This window comes from Myotis nattereri (genome assembly GCF_964212035.1).
Source record: "Myotis nattereri genome assembly, chromosome: 13".
In the NCBI taxonomy this organism is placed as follows: Eukaryota; Metazoa; Chordata; class Mammalia; order Chiroptera; family Vespertilionidae; genus Myotis; species Myotis nattereri.
In genome coordinates, this window is record NC_138088.1 from 2,617,145 (window position 1) to 2,635,324 (window position 18,180).

An 18,180-nucleotide genomic window follows, 5' to 3' on the forward strand; every position below is an offset into this window, starting at 1 on the left:
CTATGTAACGACCTCTGCAACACAAAACCATTGCTTTTATTCTGTTGTTAACATTTTAGGAGCCAGGTGGAGCTGCCATTGGCAGCTTATTCCCCAGGCACATATCAAGCAGAAAAATAAATACCACAGAGGCTGGATTCGCCTGCTTGCTACAAAGCACTTTAATTATTTTGTTTGCAAAACTTATTTGTTGGTCTCAGGAGAATATTTGAATCTGCTTTTATTTGTGGACAACTGCCCCTCACACTAGGAAATGAGACCCTATATTTCACATTGACACCTCATGTCTTTTTATCCCTAAGGAGCTAACGGGAAATTCTAATTTTAGTTGCATTTATAATTTAAAATCCTGACATAATACAAACAATTTTCCAAAGATTCTTCAAAAATAAAATTGCACAGCCCAGAGCCTTGGAGGGGATGGTTCTGAAGTGTAGAGCCCTGTGTGTCACATATGAGCCTGGGCGTGGAAACTGGATATGACTGTACAGACCTGAGAGCGTAAATCCAGAGGAACAGAGGGATCCTGGCACAGCAGGCAGGTTAGAGTGTGGGTGCTGACATGGAGAAGTAACAGGGGCTGAGCTCACCTCACTTGAAATAACTAAAAAACAAACAAGCCTATGAAACAACAGTTTTCAGACACTGGACGGAGGCACAGCTGGACAGGGGTGCAGAGCCAAGAGCGAAGCCACGAACACGGGGCCTGAGCGAGGCTCAGAGACTTCCCAGGTGCAGCCCGAGCGGGACCTGCGCAGAGCGGGATGGCTCTTATGAGTTAGGAAGCGAGTTTGGGTTTGAGGAGGTGAGGCGATTGGAAGCCACAAACCAGAATTCTAGGGAAGAATTTGTGCCATGGACCTCAGAGTGACACAAACAAGCCCCGGAAATCCGCAGGAAGGCCTGTGGGTCTGCTGCGCAGTGTTTATCAGCACATCGTGAGGAAACCCACCGAGTCCGTGGGAAGGATCGCCGAGAGGGTCACGTTAACAACCCTCCATAATGGGCCAAAGCAGACAAGGAGGAGACAGCTGGCCCTCACCTGCCTAACAAAGCTGCAAAGCAAGTCTTGAAAATTCAAAATGTTCCAAAGCAATACAAGTGCGTCCTTGGGAGGCGATGGGGGAGCTACAGGAATAAGATGGACCTGACCTCACCCAGCATGTAACATTCACAGTGTCTGGCATCTGATTAAAAATCACCAGACATGCGAAGACACAGGGAATACAGCCTATGATGAAGGGAGGAAGCAATCCCCAGAAACAAGCCTGGAAATAACAGAGTCTAGAATTAGTACCGTATGGCGTTGGAACAGATACTATGAATACTATAAATACAGAGGGTGTGCTCAAGATGTTAAATGAAAGTGTGTGCAGGTTAGGAAAGAAGTAAAAGACATAAACTGAATTTCTACAAATAAAAGTTGCGGTGTTTGAGATGACAAATACTCTGGATGCATCAGCTGCGGCTTAGGCTGCAGGAGTAAATGAGTGAATGTTAAGTATGGAGCAAGAGATCTCCAGAATGAACCACAGGAAAGAGACTAAAACGTCAGCGAGCCCAGATGCCAGCAGAACTGTTCAAGAACCTAAGAGTAGCCATGTCGGCAGGTCCACCAGGGAGAACAGAGAAACAAAAGGCAAAGCAGGAAAAATATTTGAAGAAATAATGGTCAAGCATTTTCTAAATCTGATGAAATCCACACCCAAGCACATAATCAGAAAAAAATCTCAAAGTTAACTAGAGGAAAACGACACTTACACAGAGAAAAATAAAGACTAAAATGACAGCTGTCTTTTCATCAGAAACAAGGCAAGCAGAAGTCACTGAAATGACACCTTTAAAGAATGAAAAACGAAGAGTGGATAACTTACCTCAAGTAGACTAGAACTATCAGAAACTTAGTTAAAATGGACAGCTTCCTTAAAAGGCTCAAACTACAAAAAACAAACAAACAAACAAACAACAACAAAAAAAAACTCAGAAAGAAACAGATAACCTAATTACCCCAGGAGTATCTACTAAAACATTAGATTTCTTGTTTAAAATCTTCCCATGGAGGGACCCTCTGGGCCAGAGGGCATCACCTGCGAATTCTGTGTTTGTTTAAGGAACATATAGAATCAATTTCACACAAATCTTTTCAGAATGCTGATGAGAAGGAACATCGCCTCATGTCCCAGCAGGCCCACACTACCTGGTTAGACAGCCAGACAGAGGACTTACAATATAAAAAACTACAAACTAATGTCTCCCGTCGACATAAATACAAAGCTTTTCTAAAGCACCTAGCACTTTAGCTAAAGTGCTCTAGCTCAGTTAAAATCCCACAATTCAAAAGGAGCAAGAGCTTCCTAATCACATGGGGTCCATCCAGAGGGAGAGTGGCTTCGCAATTATCTCAATGATGCATAAAAGGCGTTTGACAAATCCACTTCCAATTATGTTAAAAACCCTCAGCGAGTAAGTAAAAGAAAACTTCCTCAACCTGCATCTAATTAACTAGAGGCCCAGTACACAAAATTCATGCACTTGGCAGGCAGGAGGGGGTCCCCTCAGCCTGGCCTGTGACCTCTTGCAGTCTGGGAGCCCTCAGGGGATGTCCAACTGACAGCTTAGGCCCACTCCCCGCAACATAGAGACCAAAGGATAAACAGTCAGACATCCTTAGCACTGCTGTGGAGGCGGGTGAGGCTCCTGCCACCACTGCTGCACTTGTCAGCCATGAGTTTGGGAGTGCACTGACCACCAGGGGGCAGCTCCTCCATTGAGATCTGCCCCCTGGTGGTCAGTGCACATCATAGTGACCGGTCATTCTATCATGAGCTGAAACCAGCTCTCCGACATCCCCCAAGAGGTCCCAGAATGAGAGAGGGTACAGGCCAGGCCGAGGGACCCCACCAGTGCATGATCGGGGCCAGTGAAGGACACGGGAGGTTGGCCAGCTGGGGAGGGACCACAGGAGGACTCCAGGGCATGTCTGGCCTGTCTCACTCAGTCCTGATCGGCCGGACCCCAGCAGCGAGCTAACCTACTAGTCAGAGCATCTGCCCCCTGGTGGTCAGTGCATGTCATAGTAAGTGGTTGAGCAGCCTCAGCATATCATTAGCATATTATACTTTGATTGGTTGAATGGCCAACCAGACAACAGACACTTAGCATATTAGGCTTTTATTATATAGGATAGTGAAAAGCTGGATGGTTTTCCTAAGATCCAGAAAAACACAAAGATATTCATTCTTCCTGCTTCTGCTCAACATTGTTCTGGAGGCTCCAGAAAAAAAGAAAAGAAGGAGATGGAGACTGGAGAAGGAGAACAGAACTGTCTTTATTCCCAGACAGCAGGGAATCCACCAAAGAAGCCACCAGAACTTATATGTATGTCCAGCAAGATTGTGATACAAAGTTAATGCTCAGAAATTGCTCACAACAATCAATTGCAAATTTAAATTCAAAAGTCAATACCATTTATAATATGAATGGATGAGCTGAACAAGGCCAGTGCACTGCAAAACACTGTAAAACAATTAAGGATATACATAAATGAAAAGATACCCCTTGTTCATAGATCATAAGACAATGTTGTGAAGATCTCAACTATGCCTCCAGTCATCTTTAGATTCAACATAATAGAAATTAAAATCCTAGGAACTGACAAATTAATTCTAAAACTTATATAGAGGCAGGGCCAGGGCTGGGGCGAGCGCTTGCCCAGGCTTGTGAGGGGCCCCCCTTAACCCTGAGCCTCTGATGCCACACGCCTCCCCTTAGTCCCAGCTCTGAGGCGTGTGAAGGACCTAGAAGGATGAAAGTGGAATTTTAGAAAAGGAAAAGGCAGAGAACTTACTTCACTTGATTTCATGATAACTAAAAAGCTGCCACCGTACCGTGCAGCCCTGGGGTGATGGCAGACACGCAGGTAAACCGAACAGGAGAGGCCAGGAGCAGTGAAGGCCAGGAATTTTGGCAAAAAAAATCCGAAGGGGAAAGGATGCTATTTTCAACCAGTAGCATGGAAAAGTAAAATATCCAGGGACAAAAATAAAACAAAATTAATCTCAGCCCTTACTGCAACCCATGCAAAAATTAGCCATCAATAAACACAGCAGCATGAATTTCAAAATCATTATGCTGAGAACAGCGAGTGTACTGTGTAATTCCATCGATATGGAAGTCCAGGATTGCAAAGTCATCTACAGTGACAGACGTCCAAGGCCGCGTGGGTGGGTCGTGGGGAAACGCACGGGAATACCAGTGTACACGGCAGGATGCGGGGACAGTTGCACAGCGTGTACGTCAGGGCTCCAAGTTCCACGCCATTGGTGTCTGCTCAGCATCTCAGCCCAAGCTGCCCGCCCCCCGTCCGCACTCCCAGTCCTGGGGCTCACTGCTGGGGCTGCTCTTCATCCCACCAAGGCGGCGAGCTGGGGGCTGAGGCACAAGGACCAAGGACTCAAGAGAGAACCGATCCCCTTATCCTAAGCCAGAGCCTGCTGTGCTGCGGGGATTCCCGCCAGGACCCTGCTGTAAGGTGCAGGTTCCACAGCAGCACCCGCACTCCTGCACACAAGCCAGGGAGTGACACAGAACCCGTTTCTTACCCTAAAAATTCTCCCCCAGGAGGATGTAGGAGGCCAGGAGGTCGGCGTGGAGGGCACGAGGGCCCAGGGAGCAGGCGTCTCTGAGGGAAGGATCCCGTGCCCCCTCCCCTTCCCTCCTCTGTCTCAGGCCTCAGCCTCTGCGGCTCCTTCAGCCACTGACCCAGGGCCAGCCCAGGGCGGGACCAGTGGGTGTCCTGGGCTGAGCCACAGGAGCTCCTGTCCGCTGCCTTCCCTGGCCCTGGACCCGCTCTTTCCCTTCTATTGGGTGAAAATCAGAGGCACTGTCATGACTTTTCTGTTCATTAAGGTTAATAGAAAATGATATGTTACTTTAAGTTGCAAAACCAAGCCAAGCTTTGATTCAAAATTTAAAGTGATCTAATCCAATATAATAATTGAAAGACGTACTTGGCTTCATGCAGAAATGTTGACCCTTAAAATACATAAACCATCATGTGTCTCCATCGAGGCGGGACTGGTTCAAAGGCAGCACCACGGGGACAGTGGGTCTGGACGGGGGAGGGGGGGTTGGGGAGGCAGGAGGGGCTGGATCCCCAGCGGGTCTCTGTGGGGCCCTACACCCGCCGTTCTGAGCCTCAGTTCACCTTCCACTCCAGCGTTAGCAATGCCTCTGGGAAGGTGGCTGCAAACAGCCGATGACAAAGGGCTAAGGCACCTTCACAGAGGATGAGAGCAAAATGTCACAAAATTAGAAATAGACACAGTCAATAGTAAATGTTCAAAGTGTTTGACTTGGCTAACAAGCAAAGAAATACAAATTAAAACAATGCATGAGGCTTCCTTCACCTATAATGTTGGTAAAAATGAAAACTGTTGATTCCCGTTGTGTTCACGAGACACGAGGGGGCGGGGACAGGCTTGTGGGGCCCCAGCTCTGAGCTCCGCCCCGAGTCAGCGGTTGAGGGGGCATCTGGCTGCGGTAAACCTACAATAGTACTAACAGGCCAAGCCCCCAACACCGAGAAGACTTACATGAGTCATAATTCTTCCAATTGACAGCTAGCCCAAGACCACTAGACATCTCCACGACTGTGCACTGACACGCTGACATGTGAGTGATAGGTTACCAATTGAAAACAGTTGGGCACAAACTGAACATAACAGGAAAACCTCAATTTGGCAAAATATCTGACATATGTAGCTGTTTGAAAGGATAATTCATTGGCATATTAATTTGCATTTTGTTCTATTATATTAGAACCAGAAAGAAGTATAACAATTTTTCTTTGCTTCTCTTCTATCCCTGACCTCCCACATCACCATGCCCCCCGCACGCCCACAGAGGGAGCAGCCCCCCGCATGCCCACAGAGGGAGCAGCCCCCCGCACGCCCACAGAGGAAGCAGCCTCCCGCACGCCCACAGAGGGGGCAGCCCCTCATGCTCTAGGAAGCGTGTGCTGCCCTTTCTTGTGAGATGTCTCCCTCCACTAAGGAGGTGAACTGACAATGGCTGGCTAGGCTTCTGAGGCTTAGAGAGGGAAGGCGTTCCAGGGCCCAAGCAAGGAGGCTCCAGTGCAGGTGGAGGGGCGGGGAGGCGCTGTGGGCTGGCCCCCCACCGTCATCCCGGGAGATGCAGAGAGCCCTAGCTGGGCCTCAAGGGAAGGCGGGCCTTGCTGGAGCTTCCTGTGTCTAGAGGCCTTTCCAGGACTGACCTTGACAAAGAGTAAACCCAGGCGCCTTCGCAGGACCCAGAGGGCATGGAGGGAGCTGCTGGTCACAGCCGGGATCGGGCGTCCTGATCCGCGAGATGGGAGCTTACCGGATCCCATCTGTGTACAGTGACGTCTGTGAAGCGTGTGAGCAGGCTGGGCACATGCTGGACAATCCACAACCTGTGTTCGTGCCTCCTGGGAAGCCCGCGCCACTGCTCCTGCTGGGAGGGATTCACTGGCCTCACAAAGTGGGCTCCTCAGCGGCTCAGGCCAGGAGCCCCCCTGTACTTGGTGGGGTGCCAGGCAGGAGGAGAGAGCCTGGGGCTCCTCAGCCCTCAGCACTCAGCAGCCGCCTTTTGAAAGGTGCACACCACACCCTGCTCTGACCACTGACAGTTACAGGGTACCTCGCCCTCCTTCCTGAAACTGCACGGCATTCATCTGGGATTTCCCAACCGCTCTAAGAGACAGGCCAAGGCATGACGTGCTCTGGTTTGAGACGGTGGAAAAGAACCAGAGCGGAGCCCATGTCCAGTGAGCCTAATGAGCTCTTAGAAGCCGTTTACGACAACTCACCAGGGGTTCTGGTGGCTGGAACTGTCTCCCATATAGCAGCCTTAAAGCAGTTTCTTTGGGAGGCCCAGCAGGGCCCTGCCTAGCCTGCCAGGGCTGTGCGTGAAGGCAGCAGAAGTGTGTCTGCATGTGTGTGCATGTGTCTGTGTATAGATATATGCATAGAGTGACGTACACATGTGTGCGTCTGTGTGTGCATGCATGCATGCAATTGCTTCTGCCTCTCCATGCACGATGACGATTCTCCTGGGTGGCCAAAAAAGGGGTAATACCAATGTAGAAGGCAGGGAATGTGGTCTTTCTGACAGGAGCCGTGAGTCATCCGAGTCCATCAGAATCAGGGAGCAGGAAGCGCAAGGGACAGGAAACATGATGGGCAGGATGGGTAGGGAGGATAATGGACAGGATGGGCAGGGAGAATGACAGGCATGATGGGCAGGAGGCAGATGGGCAGGAAGAGTGATGGACAGGAAGAGTGATGGGCAGGAAGAGTGATGGGCAGGAAGAGTGATAGGGAAGGAAGCAGATGGGCAGAAAGAGTGATGGGCAGGAAGAGTGATGGACAGGAAGAGTGATGGGCAGGAAGCCGATGGGCAGGAAGAGTGATGGGCAGGAAGAGTGATGGGCAGGAAGCCGATGGGCAGGAAGAGTGATGGGCAGGAAGAGTGATGGGCAGGAAGCCGATGGGCAGGAAGAGTGATGGGCAGGAAGAGTGATGGGCAGGAAGCCGATGGGCAGGAAGCGTGATGGGCAGGAAGAGTGATGGGCAGGAAGCCGATGGGCAGGAAGAGTGTTTGGCAGGAAGAGTGATGGGCAGGAAGCGTGATGGGCAGGAAGAGTGATGGGCAGGAAGAGTGATGGGCAGGAAGCCGATGGGCAGGAAGAGTGTTTGGCAGGAAGAGTGATAGGCAGGAAGAGTGATGGGCAGGAAGAGTGATGGGCAGGAAGCATGATGGGCAGGAAGAGTGATGGGCAGGAAGAGTGATGGGCAGGAAGAGTGATGGGCAGGAAAAGTGATGGGCAGGAAGCCGATGGGCAGGAAGAGTGATGGGCAGGAAGCCGATGGGCAGGAAGCGTGTTTGGCAGGAAGAGTGATGGGCAGGAAGAGTGATGGGCAGGAAGAGTGATGGGCAGGAAGAGTGATGGACAGGAAGAGTGATGGGCAGGAAGCCGATGGGCAGGAAGCCGATGGGCAGGAAGAGTGATGGGCAGGAAGCCGATGGGCAGGAAGAGTGATGGGCAGGAAGAGTGATGGGCAGGAAGCCGATGGGCAGGAAGACTGATGGGCAGGAAGAGTGATGGGCAGGAAGAGTGATGGGCAGGAAGATTGATGGACAGGAAGAGTGATGGGCAGGAAGCGTGATGGGCAGGAAGAGTGATGGGCAGGGAGAGTGATGGGCAGGAAGATTGATGGACAGGAAGCGTGATGGGCAGGAAGAGTGATGGGCAGGAAGAGTGATGGGCAGGAAGCGTGTTGGGCAGGAAGCGTGATGGGCAGGAAGAGTGATGGGCAGGAAGAGTGATGGGCAGGAAGCATGATGGGCAGGAAGAGTGATGGACAGGAAGCGTGATGGGCAGGAAGCGTGATGGGCAGGAAGCGTGATGGGCAGGAAGAGTGATGGGCTGGAAGCGTGATGGGCAGTAAGATGATGGGCAGGAAGAGTGATGGGCAGGAAGCATGATGGGCAGGAAGAGTGATCGACAGGAAGAGTGATGGGCAGGAAGAGTGATGGGCTGGAAGCGTGATGGGCAGGAAGAGTGATGGGCAGGAAGAGTGATGGGCAGGAAGTGTGATCGGCAGGAAGAGTGATGGGCAGGAAGAGTGGTGGGCAGGAAGCATGATGGGCAGGAAGCATGATGGGCAGGAAGAGTGATGGACAGGAAGCGTGATGGACAGGAAGCGTGATGGGCAGGAAGCGTGATGGGCAGGAAGAGTGATGGGCAGGAAGCGTGATGGGCAGGAAGACGATGGGCAGGAAGAGTGATGGGCAGGAAGCATGATGGGCAGGAAGAGTGATCGACAGGAAGAGTGATGGGCAGGAAGAGTGATGGGCTGGAAGCGTGATGGGCAGGAAGAGTGATGGGCAGGAAGAGTGATGGGCAGGAAGTGTGATCGGCAGGAAGAGTGATGGGCAGGAAGAGTGATGGGCAGGAAGAGTGATGGGCAGGAAGAGTGATGGGCAGGAAGAGTGATGGGCAGGAAGAGTGATGGACAGGAAGCGTGATGGGCAGGAAGCGTGATGGGCAGGAAGCGTGATGGGCAGGAAGAGTGATGGGCTGGAAGCGTGATGGGCAAGAAGAGTGATGGGCAGGAAGAGTGATGGGCAGGAAGCGTGATCGGCAGGAAGAGTGATGGACAGGAAGAGTGATGGGCAGGAAGAGTGATGGGCAGGAAGCGTGATGGGCAGGAAGCGTGATTTGCAGGAAGCGTGATGGGCAGGAAGAGTGATGGGCAGGAAACCAATGGTCAGGCACGCTGCGTGAGCGGTTGTTAAGACTCCGCCTGCACTCCCTTATGAATGTCCCCCCACAACTCTACACACAGCAGCGGTGGGAACCCTGACTCACTCCTGACAGTTCCCTGGGCAGGCAGGCCTTCGTAGCTCCTGCCTCCAAGGGCGTGGGGCTTGACTCTCCTTCTGCCTTGCCCGTGGCAGGTGGGCCATGCATGTTTCTCACCAGGACGCCATGGGGGTGAGAAGCACCTCTTGGCTTCTCCTGGGCGGCACAGTGCCACGCGTGGCTCTGTTTGGTCCCCAGGAGACCAGTCGCCAGGCCCAGTGTGGAGACAGGACCGGAGGAGGAGTCTGGGCCCTGGAAGAGCCAGGCCTGGGCTGTCCGCGAGAGGAGGAAGGAACAGCTTGGAGAAGGCGGCCAGCCCGCCTGCTCCTCGGGAGGATGCTGAGCGCTGGGATCACTGCTGGGGCTGCTGACCTCGAGGATGGTCCGAGGACAAGCCCCACAGGCCTCGCCATGTTTGGAAGGCAAGCTGTCCTTTGATGAAAGAGCGCCCCCACATGGATAAGACTGTGAGCCTCAGGGGAAGGCAGGTGGCGAGAGCAACCAAAGAACCTGTCTGCACACATGCATGACCCTTGGACAGGGACCGGTGTGCTGAAGGCCTGGGGCAGTGGGGCGGCTAGAAGGGGCATAGTGGGGTGAGGGAGGGGACATCTGTAATGCCTTCAACAACGAAGAGTTTTAAAAAGAGTAAAAACAGAGTGCTTGCTGTAAACCAGAGCCATCTCGTCGCGCCTCCTCAGCTCCCTGAGCAGCCCTGCAAGGAGGAAACTGGCTTCACAGAAGGAAGCCAAACAGCTGGCCAAGTCACAGGAGTGGCCAGCCTGGAGCCAAACCAGCCCTCAGCCCTCCCAACGCAGCCGAGGCAGCCTGCCACCTCCGTGCCTGCAGAGGCCCCAAGAACACTGCGTGGCAGCTGCCCTGCGTCTCAGACACGATTCGAGGGAACCAGCCTTGTTCCCTGCAGACATGGTCATGTGACAGGTACTAGCTTCTTCCTGACCTTTTGTACATCCTTTCACCTTTTCCATAGAAGTTTTTTAAAATAAGGTAAAATAACATAAAGGGAATAACGGGAATAAATATAATAATGAAAAATAAATGTTTTCTAATAAAACTTTCCACAACAAGTTATTACTGCTTCCAAATTATGACAAATTTCAAACATTGCTGGGAATTAGTCAGGCATTTAGCATTCAGTGTGCCCAGCGTGGGGCACAGGTAAGGGGGCAGTGTGGCATAGGCTGTTTCTTGCATTTGGAGTCATTCATACCTAAGTTCAAATCCTGCCTCTGCCCTGATTAAGTTACACTGAAGAGCCATCGCGTCTCTGAGCTGCCTCGTGCCTGCAAGTGGGAGAGCACAAGGTGAAGGGCCCAGGGACTCAGTATCCCAACCCACCACTCCCGCAGCCCCCGATGATTGCAGCCCCCGACGATCTCATCCCCTGCAGTAGCCTGGATCCCTCCTCCTGTTTGAAACGGTTCCTTCGCGTGGCTTCCAGGACCCCACCTCCATCAGCAATATCAGTGTTCCGACTGAGTGAAAAGTATCTAAGAATTTCAACTAAAAGCAGATTGTTAGAAAGGACAACATAGCTAGACCCAAGTATGAAAGGCCATCAAGAATCATACTTTAGCTTGGCTGGCATGGCTCAGTGATTGAGCATTGACCTATGAACCAGGAAGTCATGGTTTGATTCCTGGTCAGGACACATGGCCGGGGAGTGGGCTTGATCCCCAGTGTAGGGTGGGCAGGAGGCAGCCAATCAATGTTTCTCTCTCATCATTGATGTTTCTATCTTTCTCTCCCTCTCCCTTTCTCTCTGAAATCAATAAAAATATATTTTAAAAAAAAGAAATGTACTTTAAACATAATGAAACAAATCAGTTAAAAGTGCTAATTGAATCTGTAAGGCCTGCAGTAATATCAGATAAAGTGCGTTTCAGAGCAAAAAGTCGTTTCATAATGATAACAGGTTGATTAATCAACTGGACATAAAATCCTAAACATTTATGCCTCTTAGAACAAAGCCTAAAAATATATTAAACAGCAACTGGTAAAACTGCAAGGAGAGCGAGGCAGTCACACTAAAGTGGAATATTTGATACCTCTCCCTCAATAATTGAGAACAAGTAGACGGAAACCACCAAGGATGTGGAAGACACACACACCATCAACTACATTGCCTGGCTGCGTTCACAGGGCAACCACAGACCCTCCAAATGCACAGGAAACACTGATCAAGAACGACCATATGCTGGACTGCAAATAAGTCTCAGTAGATTTAACAGGAGTCAAAGAGTAGAAACTGTTCTCTAACTACAATGGAGCTAAGTTAAACATCAGTAAGAGAAAAGCCCCAAATATTGGGAAACTAAGTAACACACCTTGGAGCAGCCATGGGTCAAAAAAGAAATCAAAGGTAATACAGAAAGTGCTTTGAACTGAATAACAATGAATACACACGTATCCAAATTTGGGGGACGCCATTAAATCACTTAAGTGAAATGTGTAGTGTAAATCCATGATCTCAGCTCCCCCCAAGGAAGATGCAGATACAGAAGGCAACTAAGCACAGGCAGATGCTTGGCATCGGTCGGGAAATGAAGTCGCAAGCACCACAGCGCCAGACACACCACTCCAATGGCCGGTACCGAGCCCATCACCCCGGGGCGGGAGAAGGCGCGAAGCCACAGGACTTCTCAGAGAACTTGAAAGTGTCTTAAAAAGTCAAACATGTATCTACCATCTGACCCAGCAATTCCACGTGTAAATATGCACCCCAAAATGAAAGCAGGTATCCATACAAAGACTTTCACAGGAATGTTCATAGCAGCCTTTTTTGTAATCATTGAAAATCTAGACCAGCCTTAGTTGGTTAGGCTCAGTGGATACAGCGTCAGTCTGTGGACTGAAGGGTCCCATGTTCAATTCTGGTCAGGGCACATGCCCAGGTTGCAGGTTCGATTCCCAGTGTGGCGAGTGCAGGAGGCAGCTGATCAATGATTCTCTCTCATCATTGGTGTTTCTATCTCTCTCTGCCTCTCCCTTTCTCTCTGAAATCAATAAAAATGGAGGAATCCTTCAGGAGGTGGGCATTTGATGATGGAGGAGGAGGAGGAGGAAGAGGAAGAGGAGGAGGAGGAGGAGGAGGAGGAGGAGGAGGAGGAGGAGGAGGAGGAGGGGGAGGAGGGGGAGGAGGAAGAGGAATCCTTCAGGGGTTGGGCATGTGGTGATGGAGGAGGAGGAAGAGGAGGAGGAGGAGGAGGAGGAGGAGGAGGAGGGAGTGGGGGATCCTTCAGGAGAGCTGACATGTGGTTACACCCTCTCCTCTGCAACACCTGCCCGGGAGGAGGCCGGGGCATGACTATTGAAGAGGCTGCCAAGCCACAGAGGAACCTGGTGTCGCATGCCTTCCAGGACCAAACCAGTGGGACAGCCAGTCAGTGGGGAGACTTCCCATTCACCACCTTTAAATGTTAAAATCATCCAGCCCCACTAGCTGGGTGAGAATGTGCACACTCCCACACCTGTATTCACATGTGCACACGTACTCACACTCACAAACATACTTATGCATACACACGTATCCATACACACTCACACACACATTCTACATACATGTACTAGTATGCTCACACAGTCAGGTGACACCCACACCTGCAACCTCCTGCCGGAAACGCAGCCTCTGTCCCTTCTCATTCTTTTGTCCCCCTCTCCTGCCCCCCATTCTCTCGCCTACCCTAGTCTCTCCATCCTCCCTCACCCTCACGGAACACCTGATACAACTTCTCTGTGACACTCGGCTTGTCTGTGGCCTCAAGTGCAGACGCGTTCCCTGGTTCCCAACTGCTCCAGAGCATCCTGGCAGGTCCTGGCAGGTCTCTGACCTCCTGTGTGGGCGCAGTGGAGCCTGGAATCCACTGCAGCACCCCAAGTCAGAACTGGACGTGAAAAGCTCATCCCCACTTCCCCGAGGGCGGGAGGCTCAGTGAAGGCACGCCCTCCCCTTCTGGGCTCCTACCTCGTTGACGAAGACCCAGTGGCTGTCCTTGGAAGCCAGGTTGGTCTCCACGGCCTGCAGAGAGAAAGGAAAGCCACATGAACGAAGCAGCCGGAAGCTGCCGGCATCAGGATGGCCACGGAGGCGGGGTGATAAACACGGTTCTCGCAGAGTTTTCCCCACATGCTGTGGTCAGCTCTGGCGGCCTTGGCTCCGCGGCATCTGAATGCAGGTGTCTGAGTTCCAGCTGCCCCAGCGCCCGCGTGCCAGCCATCCTGCAGGCATCTCAGAGCCCAGGCCGGCCCCCCTCCCCCGGAGAGTGCCCACCAACACTTCTCTGCAGGGGCGCAGGGGAGAAGTGTCCCCTTGGTCCAGGCCAGGTGACAGGGTGGGAAGTCTGGAGGGGGTTTGTGACAGTGGGTCCAGCTGTGCTGAGTGACACCTGGGAAGATGGTGCTCACCACGGGGGTGCCCAGCCGCCTTCAGTGCCCAGGACCCATAGAACTGGCTCTTTCTCTCCTGGGCAGTCCCCCACCCCTCCCGTTCTCTCTCTACCCCATAGCGCTCGCCATTTCTGTGCTTGAAGAGTTACCGGTATTTATTTTTGGTGTCTATCTCCTCCACCAGGTGGGGGTCTCCATGAGGTCAGGGGCCATGTCTATTCTGGTCACAGTATGTTCTAGAAACTTACAGCTTAACCAGCACATAATAGGTGTTCAATAAATGTTGAAGGCGTGACTGAACTGTTGGTGGACAGAGCAGATAGGAGCCTGTCACGTCCATTGTCTCTCAGATACCTCTGAGTTCCTTTTGGGAAAAAGCAGGGAGAGCGGCAGTTTGCAAGCCTGTCTGTTAAGTCCCTCCACCTGCACGGCCACATGCTCGCTTGGTGCCCAGCCCTAGCAGAGTGCTATCAGATCCGGGTCCTCTTTTATTTTTATTTTTTTGTATTTTTGCAATGTAATTTTTACCCTTTCAGTTGAAAAATACAGAAAAGTAAGAATCATCCCTTAACCTTATCCCATTTTTTAAAATGTGCCAAAGTAGTAAAATGCCCCATTGCCCCTCCAATTTCCCCCCCTCGAGGTCGTTTTAAGTGTTTCCATCCAGAAATGTCTGGTCACACCTGCAAGCACACACATCAGACAGCTGTCTTTACTAACACAGTGTCACTGAACACACACCCAGCGACATCTGTCACTCCTGACTTATCGATGTATCCGGAATGGCCTTCCTGGTCAGGACTGAGATCCGAGTCCTCTCAGCAGATGAGCACACAAGTGACCCCGCGCGTGAGGCCCGGCCTCAGCACTGTCAGCGCATCAGCAAGGACGCATTTGCTGGCTGACAGCAGCACGTGGAGGCCGCGCCTGGGGGCCTAGCCCGCTCTCGCCACCACGTCCCCACAGATGGAATCACGGCACGGAACAGCAGGGCTGGCACAGGCTCTCCCGGGCCATCGGGTGGAGACACAGACCCTTCTCCAGACACGGACAGAGCACCAGCCCATGGACAGAGCGCCAGTCCATGGACAGAGCGCCAGTCCACGGACAGAGCGCCAGTCCACGGACAGAGCGCCAGCCCACGGACAGAGCGCCAGCCCACGGACAGAGCGCCAGCCCACGGACAGAGCTCCAGCCCACGGACAGAGCGCCAGCCCACGGACAGAGCGCCAGCCCACGGACAGAGCGCCAGCCCACGGACAGAGCACCAGACCACAGGCAGAGCACCAGCCCACGGACAGAGCTCCAGCCCACGGACAGAGCGCCAGCCCACGGACAGAGCTCCAGCCCACGGACAGAGCGCCAGCCCACGGACAGAGCTCCAGCCCACGGACAGAGCACCAGCCCACGGACAGAGCTCCAGCCCACGGAGAGAGCACCAGCCCATGGACAGAGCTCCAGCCCACGGACAGAGCTCCAGCCCACGGACAGAGCTCCAGCCCACGGACATCCCCAGCCCACGGACATCTCCAGCCCACAGACAGAGCTCCAGCCCACGGACAGAGCTCCAGCCCACGGACATCCCCAGCCCACGGACATCTCCAGCCCACGGACAGAGCTCCAGCCCACGGACATCTCCAGCCCACAGACAGAGCTCCAGTCCACGGACATCTCCAGCCCACGGACAGAGCTCCAGCCCACGGACATCTCCAGCCCACGGACAGAGCTCCAGCCCACGGACATCTCCAGCCCACGGACAGAGCTCCAGCCCATGGACATCTCCAGTCCACGGACATCTCCAGCCCACGGACAGAGCTCCAGCCCACGGACATCTCCAGTCCACGGACATCTCCAGCCCACGGACAGAGCTCCAGCCCATGGACATCTCCAGCCCACGGACAGAGCTCCAGCCCATGGACATCTCCAGCCCACGGACAGAGCTCCAGCCCACGGACAGAGCGCCAGCCCATGGACAATGCCACTGTCAGCACATGTACCAGCCTCTGAGCCTGGACACTGTCAGCACATGTACCAGCCTCTGGCCCGGCCTGTACCCTGGTGATGGGAAGAAAAGATCTTTGCTCTCAAGGCTGAGAAAACACCATCACTAGCAGCTTTGCCTGCCGCCCAGGTTAACCTCTTCTCATTGCCTGGGACCACTACTGCACTTGCATTTCTTAAGGGGGAGCCTGTGTCGCTTCCTCTTGGCCTAAAGGAATAGTCAATGGAGGGGAAACCCTGCACCTGGAGGCCTTCCAGCCACATTGCTGAGCATTTCTTTTTCCACGTGCAAAGGCCCGATTATTTCTGTGCTCATTGCTGGCAGCTTATCTAGGAACCTTACCTAGGAGCACGCGATAATGAAAGCTTGTGGACAATTAGCATCTTTTTAAGCCCAACTCTAACCCTTCAGAACTTTTCCCTGGCAGCCCAGGGCCTGTATCTTCCCAGTGACAGGCATGGAGTAAGTCTAAGACCTGCTTCCCCTTTGCACAACACGCCTTTTAAGGCCTGCTTCCGTGCAGCGTCAGCCTCCGTGCCGCGGGTGAAGGGAGTGCAACCCTCATCCGCACTCCCGTTTGCAAGGCAGAGGCGTGCCTGGCTGCAAGGCTGTGGTGGATTTGAGAAGCAAAAGCAACCATCACGGGCCTGAGTGTCAGAAATTATGCCAGAACCATGAGGAAGCTGTGGTTATCACGGAACCATCTCAGGCACTCGGGGCTCCCAGGGCCACTCTGCTTGGGAAAAGAACCCACGATTCTAGTCCAGCTACTGCTGTTCACTCAGCCTTCCCTCCAGAACCTCTTGGGGTGTTGCTCTCACAGGAAAACTGCCCAACGTCCCCCCGATTCTGTGGCTCCTGCTTCGGGGACATCGTACTCCTGGACCCCGTGGGGCTCCCTGGACTCTCTGTGGATCTCTTTTCCAGATTGTCTCCCAGGCCTTTCCCGGGAGACAGCCCCTGACCATGTGAGTTATGGCTCTCACTCACCCAGTGCCCTGCTGAGCTCCCGGAAGCCCTCACCCTGGGCAGCAGGAGACACGGCCATCTGAGCATGTGCATCCACAGGGTGGTGGGAGGTGGTCGCTTGAGGGTGGTGGAGCCAGGCAACCATTCCCAGCCACACAGGCCCCAGCGGACGGTGCGGCAGACCTAACCTGCAGACTCCCAACCTTCCTCTGGGGAATGCAAACAAGGCTCTCTGCTGAGGAGCATCTGAGCCTGCCGCCTGGGAGTCCAGGGAAGGTGGGGAGAGGGCTGGCCATCGCCCGCCCTGTGCAGGTCCAGCCCAGACCCTGAGCTCAGCCCTCTGCACGCAATGCCCACTCGTGCTCGCAGCAGCCACTGATCAGAGCCTGCAGACCGGAGACCTGCCCAACGCCGCCAGCCAGCCAGTGCCAGCGGACAGTGCGCTGAGGCCCTCGGGGGAGAGGCCCACGTGCGCCAGGGCGTCGGCCAACAGGACAGAAAGAAGACACTGGCCCCCGAGCATGACTGAGAGGCCACGGCTGGGACGCTGAGGTCTTGGAGAATAAGAAGGAAAAATGTTGCAAACTCGTTGGAAAGCGAAGAGAGAGGAAGAATCCATTTTCTTTAGACTCCACAAAATAAACTGGCTCGTGGGCTTCGAGATGGCCTCTCTCCCAGTTCAAAGTCCTGTACAGTGGGGGCCGGAGCTGACCTGGCCAGCGGCTCAGTTTTTGCCCAAAGCCCTTTGGGCCCAAGAGCAAAGCCATGTCACCCCAAATTCAGCTTCCAGGAGGGGCAGAAGCAGAAGCCAAATACATGTATGCTTTGTCTCAGGGGTGTGGCCCACCTGCCGCCCCCTGTCCTGGGAGCCCACCCACGGAATAGCAGTGCTGGGCAAGAACCTGGGAGCACAGGGCTTCAGGCTCGGCACCGGGAGTGGACAAAGCAGTGGCACAACTCTCCAGCAACACGCCCGAGAGCCTGCTCGCCACCCGGCCCACCAGACCCCAAACGAGAAGGCTCACGGAGTCTCAGCGCCCCACACCCACTGGCACAGGCGTGGTGCTTGTTGACTGTTCTCTGGGAGGGGTTGGCTGTAGCCCAGGGGTAGGGCACGTCCCAATTAGCACCGTGCAGGGCCCAGGGAAAGGGCCACCGGACTCATCTTTGAGCTGGAAAGGGACCCACCTCACAGGCCACTGAGGAATTTGCAGCATCTAGAGAAAGAGCGAGGCATGAGGGAGGCCCGAGAGAGAGACAGAAGCCCTGACTCGCCTACCTGGAGAATTCACGGGATTAAACAGTCAAAGAACCAGGTGTCACACTCAGGAAAACCCACGAGCAGGTGGGACGCAGACAACAGCAGGACTCACCCACTCACTGAGCGAGCTTG

General features: G+C 53.3%; 1 protein-coding gene across 1 annotated transcript in view; it reads right to left on the reverse strand.

The window, feature by feature from the left end:
• The window catches only part of GRID1 (glutamate ionotropic receptor delta type subunit 1), a 589,948-nt gene that overhangs the window by 209,783 nt on the left and 361,985 nt on the right, over positions 1-18,180 (reverse strand). The window contains exon 5 of the mRNA XM_081105443.1: positions 13,395-13,448. Within this exon, the coding sequence (XP_080961569.1) occupies positions 13,395-13,448 (54 nt within the window). The remainder of the gene's footprint in view (positions 1-13,394; positions 13,449-18,180) is intronic.